This window comes from Scleropages formosus, chromosome 19 (genome assembly GCF_900964775.1).
Source record: "Scleropages formosus chromosome 19, fSclFor1.1, whole genome shotgun sequence".
NCBI lineage: Eukaryota > Metazoa > Chordata > Actinopteri > Osteoglossiformes > Osteoglossidae > Scleropages > Scleropages formosus.
In genome coordinates, this window is record NC_041824.1 from 20,306,150 (window position 1) to 20,313,376 (window position 7,227).

At 42.5% G+C, this 7,227-nt stretch overlaps 1 protein-coding gene across 1 annotated transcript; it reads right to left on the reverse strand.

Moving 5' to 3' along the window:
• Nucleotides 1–5,071: 5,071 nt before the first annotated feature.
• Nucleotides 5,072–6,829, reverse strand: kcna10a (potassium voltage-gated channel, shaker-related subfamily, member 10a). The gene is made up of 2 exons (XM_018760280.2): nucleotides 6,764–6,829; nucleotides 5,072–6,589 (listed from the first exon to the last, which is right to left on the reverse strand). The coding sequence occupies exons 1-2, from the start codon at nucleotides 6,827–6,829 to the stop codon at nucleotides 5,072–5,074; spliced, it is 1,584 nt and encodes a 527-aa protein (XP_018615796.1).
• Nucleotides 6,830–7,227: the final 398 nt, after the last annotated feature.

Below are 7,227 nucleotides of genomic sequence, written 5' to 3' on the forward strand. Positions count from 1 at the left end.
TTGGCTTCAGGACAGTGTTCTATTTTAGGGAGCTTTTTACAGTAGAATGCAGTGACCAAGTCTCTGCCCCAGTAACAGCGCTTGTCACAGGTGTGGGAAGAGTCCTATCACAGTGACCCCATCTGGTCTAGTGAGACTCTACATCAAAACCACGTCATTGCAACCTGTCCAGCCACCTGGCCAGAAGATGCATTTGCTAAGCTGTAGCTCAAAGTCCTTAGCTGAACTCCAGTGGGTGACGTCGCCGTGGTAACCGACTTGAATTGGCTCAGCAAGCTCCGCAATATGATGCCATCCCCAGATTATTACGAGGTGGGGTAGAACATGGCTGCATGTATTTTGCTAATGGAGGGATAGCTCAGGTATGTAGCCCAGGCATCCAAACTAATGCCTAAATATGCAGACAGCTGCTGGCATTAAGAAATGTCTGGATTGCCACTAGCTTTTCCATAAAGCACCATGCGATTGTGGTTTTGATGGAAGGACTGGATGACAGACTTCTTCTAATTAAGAGACCTCTGACTTTCTATTTAGTATAAGAGATGACAGAAGATGATAAACAACAATGAAAATGTAGAGATGCAACATACTGCATAAACACTGCTTCGGTATTGGACTTTTTGATGGGGAAGCTTTATTCCTGAAATATAGAATATTTTATGAGGATATTATTTATGCATTCTTTATCCTTGTCTGTGATCAATTTTTTGTTTATTCTTCTGGATGCGGATAAAGTCTAGTGATAAATAACATCATACATGGAGTATGTATCGTATTTGTGGCTGTGGAGAAGTCGTCAAGCGGTGTTGAAACCGCAGACTCCCAAACCTCTTCTGTCAGATGTAATAAACACTTTCAGGTCAGTAGCAAATACACACACCCACACACAATGCTAGAATGCATGCATCTTCCTTGACTCACTGAGAACATGCAGACATTCAGAGTTGTCTGTTCTCTGAAGATGGTGCCAAGTTCACCTTCAAGTGTCAAGGCTTGCGGATAGATGGAAATCATACAGTTTGATCACAAATCTGGTTTTCCAGTGTCCTTTGACCCCATGCTCTGTGTGGACCGGGACACTCCTCTTGTTGTCGCAAAGAAATTGGTTTTGACTTTCGAGCAGCACGGGGATCCCAAAGGAAACAACCGTCTCGGGTGTCATCCCACATGACCGTGAAATAGACACACAAACCCTAGTCAGCTGACTGGCTGTGAGAGAAACACTGGCACTGCCCACATGCACCTGGAGGGCACCTCAGCCCTCACAGCAGCACACCCACACCAGTTAGGGATACGTGATCGCAGGTACACACTGCCTCTGATGTGTGTTTTGTGAACCAGCAGCTTATTTTTTCTCTGTGAGCTGAAGGCTTTTTCATGCAATTTTGACATGTTTGGAAGAGAACTTTGTGTTGATGGGAAGAGTTATGGAAAAAATAGTCTTCTATCCACAGAAACCTGGGCCAGTTTCTGTTTCCCAGGCCTCTTTGCTACAGTCAGCTTGTGATAATGACAGGGATTATTCAAAAGATCAAACATCAGGTAATTTTGTTTTACCACGATTTTAAAATTGTAAGTGCAAGGTATTTTTATTTCTATTCTGTGCATGAACAAAGCTTGAATTTGAATATTCCCTAAGTGTGAGACCTATTTATGGAAATAAAATATTTCATGGAGAAATTCATTTTATGCTACTGTTCAAAAACTAGACTTGAACTAGACTCAATCTGCTGCCATGCCCCATTCCTTGAAAGCTATGACATCCCACTGCTGCTCCCAACACTTTCCTCAAATTGTCTTTATACACCACCCAGAGTAAAGGCTGTACTGCCCAGCTCCCTGCCAAGTAAGTCATGATAGATGACCTTATTAAAGATAAATTGGCCTTGCAATTTTAATAGACTGCTTCTGGCATGAAGACACAATCAGCACGGGTACCATCTTGAGGAATGTCCCTGCCATTGGTATTGCATTGCCCGGCCTAACACAACTGCGTGAACCATCAGTACAATTTAAAATTATGGCAGTGTTTCTTACGTGGTATCATACAGTATTTCTAATTAGTTTTCTATAAAAATGTGTATAACTGACTTCATGATTTTTTTTCGTCAGATTTGTTCATTGTATTGAACAATGGTTTTTTTGACTCTACCCCTACACCGCCTTCATTTTTTTGGGGTGGCATAGATTCCAGTGTCAGGTTTGCTTTGCTCTGTTTTGCTTGCGGTAATTCTTGTCTTGTACTCAAATATCAACAGTCTAGCCTTGTTCTACCATCATCTGATTGGTGTTTTGCCCCTTTCCATCTTCACCCTTACAATCTAGAGCTGGTGTTCTGTGGTCAACTGATAATGAGTTGTTGGGTCACAGAACCTTAACTGGTTTGTCAGAAATGCACCCACACCCCCAGTTTAGGTTCACTGTGTGATGGAGACCTTTTTTTAGAGCATAGAGTCATTCATGGGGATGGAGGACCAGGCCATCAACTGTGAACAATACCTCTACCCCCTGACACCCCTCTAGGACAAGGAAACCACGGGTCACTTGTGTTACAGTGAAAGCAGAGCCTGGTCACAGATAGAAGGGATAGAATCTTATATAACCGTCCAGCTAATGGGGTTTCCAGCACTATTGGTATTTCCAGTACAGGGAGATTGGTGCAAATCTCCCCCCACACACCTCCCCCGAGCATTATCAATTTACTCTCCCTCCCTGGAGGAGTCATTCAACCCCCCCCGTGCCCCACCTACCTGCTTCCAGAAGCACAGCAGTGTTTCCATCACAGAAACACTACAGGTAGCTTTAAACCTCATAATGGGAACAAAAAACCATGACTGTGCATAGTGCCTCATGTGAGTTCACAGTAAATACCAAGATGCTTAACTTTTTTAAACCCTTTTCCCAAAGCCATTTAAAAAAAATTTTAAAGAAACTTCACTCAATGTACTTCCCACTTTTAAACTTACCACTGCAGAAAATAGTGTATTGAGGGCTAACCTGGACCAGAGGCTGATGCAGAGAGAAATGAAAAACAAAATATCTGGAGAAATTTACATGTAAGAAAATCCAAAAATGTACAAAGCAGACCTTGAGTGGCCGTGGCATGGTCTACCCAAGGACTTAAGCTACGTTAAAGGTGACTATGCACAGGCCCCAGTGCTAATAACGTTAATTTTTTTTATTTGAAGCACTGTACATTAAACTTTTTTAATAGTTCCAGAGGCCATAGAAATACTTTGAGGCTATCAGCAATTTAAATGTATGGATATAGAGTATAATAGACACTCTACAGGCTGTTTGTTTGCACCACTCCTTCATCCTGGGATGTGAACTCCAAATATTTCACTCATAGTTAAATACATGTTCAGACAACCAGCTAACTGGTGGGAAGGCTAAACAAGTGAGATGGCACAATCTGACAAAATGAAAACTGCAGCCTCACAATAATAATTCATAATAATTCACCTGGTAATAAGTCAAATGCTTTTCTTTTCTTAACAATATCCTTCCATGGCTTTGTCAGAATTTAATTTCTTGGCCTGTTGTCTTTTCAGTACACAACTTATGGACTTTGTTGATTTTTTCCACCTAAAACGTATGCATGAAACTGATTCAGAGTGGGGATAATACAAAATTTGTGTGTCTTTTGAGAACTGTTACGTAAAATGCAAGAGGAACCAAATACAAATGTTAAAAGCAAATGTTATATTCCCATGAAGCCATCATGAGAGGTCCAGACTCTGTGTGTGTGTGTGTGTGTGTGTGTCTGAGTGTGTATTGACTCTCCTGTCGTTTCAGTTGGTGGATCACTGTAAATAAACTGCAACTGTGTCCACCACAATCCTTGCAACCATGTTGGTGAATGACAGTGTCAAGTTTGCCCAGGAGTTAGTTTAAACTGATTTTTTTTAACCAATTTTTCTATTAAAATTTTTATTTCTACAACTTTAAAAATGATGAGTACACTGACATTTAAGAATTGGTGGCTTCACTGGAATAAAAATATATTTCTTTACTCCACAAATTAAACAGCATTTATATACATGTTTTTCAGAAGCTTAGACAGTGCGGTTACATTTTCTCCATGACTGAGGCCTCTTCCTTAGTGTCCTGAGAGACCTTCACGATTCACACTCTAGAACATTCCAGATACTTCATGGTATTAAGTTTGATGTTTTCCAGTTTAAGTGAACAAAGAAAAGAAAAAACTCTTGAGAGGAACAATCTGGAATTGAAAATCAACTGAAATTTATACTACCTGAGTATACCGCACATAATCGTATATCTGGAAATTAAAGAGTGGACATAAGAAGAATCAGCGTGATCAAGGCACTCATAAGTATCTGATAAAAATAAACACATATTTATGTATAGACATGAGATGAACAGCAGGGTTCAGATTTCAAGTGTTATGTAAAATATTGGGATTAAAGTCCGACTAAGGACATCTGTAAAAAGAATCAGGAATGCCATTTCATTAATAATTACAATCAACCTTTCGATAACACATCACAATATTATCTTGCTGATTCGCATCACAACATATCACTCAGTGGTTAAAAGATGAAATACTGTTGATTTAAAATTTATCAATATGGTCCATTACATTCTTTGTAGGTGTGATGCTTGATAAGATAATTTCAAGAAATTTTTCTCCAAAAGACACAAATGTACAGAACACAAATGTTACAAAAACCCCTTTGCTGGAGAGGTGATTCTTCATGTCAGCATTAACATTTTTACAGCTGTTAAGTAAACATGCATCTTCTTCACTGATTCCCAGTGCCATGAAAACAAAACCAATACAATACATTTGACACTAACTTAAATACTTAAGGGAAAATATGCACAGATGGACAGTAATCAGTATCAACATATGCTGAATCTAAAAGTATAATGCAGATTTACTGTTATCTCGAGAATACTTTAGATGCTGGACTTTGGTCATGTATGGAATGTTGACCATACCTAATTACATGTTAAAGAATTAGTTCATGTTAAAGAGTCAATCCCGTCAAAATTAAAAGTTCACAGTCGAAGATTCTGGTAGAATCCAATTTGTGGTGGTAATTTACAGAACAAGGCTTTTGGATTTTTCCCCCTGCCAGCTGCCGTTGGCTTTATTAAGTGAAGTGGTGCTTCCAAGCTTGCTGGTGGCCCCAGATTTATAGGCCACTTCTGCTTCTTCTGGCATGGGTGGCTTGTCCTCCTGCTCTGTTTCACGGTGATAGAAGTAGTTGAAGTTGGAGACGATAACGGGCACAGGTAGGGCAAGGGTCAGCACACCAGCAATGGCACACAAGGTGCCAACCAGCTTGCCGCCCATGGTAATGGGGCACATGTCTCCATAACCCACTGTAGTCATGGTTACCACAGCCCACCAGAAGCCATCAGGGATGCTGCCAAACTGAGTATTCGGCTCATCTGCTTCTGCAAAGTAAATTGCACTAGAGAAAAGGATGACACCAATAAACAGGAAGAAGATGAGAAGACCTAGCTCACGCATACTGGCCTTCAATGTCTGGCCAAGGATCTGCAGCCCCTTCGAGTGCCGGGAAAGCTTGAAGATGCGAAAGACCCTGACGAGGCGGATTATGCGCAGAATAGCCAGGGACATGTTCTGGCCAGAACTTGCATCGGCTGTGGTCACCATCTCCGTTATCAAGGTGACAAAATAGGGGATTATGGAGATGATGTCAATAATGTTCATGATGTTGTTGAAGAAGTCCTTCTTGCTGGGGCAGGCTAAGAAGCGTATGCACAGCTCAAAGAAGAACCAGACAATGCAGGCTGTCTCAATCATGAAAAAGGGGTCAGACAGAGTGGAGGTGATGGTTTTCTGTGTGGGACCCATGGGTAGCAGAGATGCCTCGCTGCCTTGGGATTGGTTGAGGAACTGGGCAACTGTAGGGAGGATTCCGATGTCCTCACGGAATTCAGGCAGTGTTTCCAGGCAGAAGACAATGATGGAGATAATGATGACAAAGACTGAGACCAAAGCCACACCACGGGCTGCATTGGAGCTCTCAGGATACTCAAACAAAAGCCACAGCTGGCGATAGATTTCACTGGTGGGCAAGGGCACCTCTATCTCTTTAATAAAACCTTCATCCTCACGGAACTGCTCCATTGCGTCGCTGCCAAGTTCATAAAAAATAATCTCATCTGCAAAAATGTCCAACGGCACATTAGCTGGTCGTCGGATCTTACCCCCTGACTGGTAATAGTAGAGGATCCCATCAAAGCTAGGCCTGTTTCGGTCGAAGAAGTACTCATTCCTCATAGGGTCAAAGTAGTTCATCCTCTTCTTGGGGTCCCCCAGCAGAGTTTCTGGGAACTGGTCCAGGGTCCGGAGGCGTGTCTCAAAACGCAGGCCAGCAATGTTGATGATGACTTTTTGGTCACCATCATCCAATGTCCGCTTGTCAAACAACAGATCCTCACAACAGTCCTTAGCTAGTCGGCTGAAGATGCTCTCACTCTGTGTTGCTTCACTGTTCAGCAGGAGTCTCCAGCTGGAAGTAAGGCTTGTGCAGCTTGGACGCCCTTTCCTTGCTGGTGAAGGTATGGTCGGTGATGGTGGCAGCTGCTGTTGCTGCTGTGGTTGTTGCTGCTGCAGTTGTTGCTGCTGCAATGGCCCCTTTTGTAAGCTACCATGGACCCTGTGCGGTGACAAATGAGGGGTGTGTGGTCGCTTTTGGCTCGGACTGCTCTGGGGACCATCCACCATCAAGGATGTCATTTCGTGCTGTGGAGTCTGTACCCCTTGCTCACCCATGTTGATCTTGATGTCGTTCAAGGTCTCGAATTTAACCAGTGCTACCTCCATCACCCTTGCCCACCCCCTCCCCTCCCCACACCCCTGCTGATTGCCTGAGCTTCTTGTCTCAGCCCAGGATGATGGATCAAGATGAGACCACACCCAGATAAAAGAAGGTCCAGAAAAAAGGATCACCACCAAGGTTCAGAAAGCATCCTGTGCAGAACAATACCAATGACGAGTTTGCAAGAAGCTGGACTGAATCTTTGTCTGACCTAAAAGAAAAAGATAAGACAGATTCAGAACATGTATGTCTGAGTACTTGCTAACAACAAACATAGACTAACCGCATTGCTGAACCTCGCAATGAAGAAGCATTTATTGTCTCATAGACATGACGTCTGAAGGGACTTGTGCCTAGCTTGTTGTTCCTTAGATACCTGGTCTCTGTGGAAACAGAGCAACAA

Coding starts and splice junctions, on each gene's coding strand:
- kcna10a (XM_018760280.2), bottom strand. CDS start 6,829: ATGGAGGTAGCACTGGTTAAATTCGAGACCTTGAACGACATCAAGATC. Junction 6,590..6,763: donor TCAACATGGGTGAGCAAGGG/GTACAGACTCCA, acceptor CAGCAGCAACAG/CAGCTGCCACCATCACCGAC.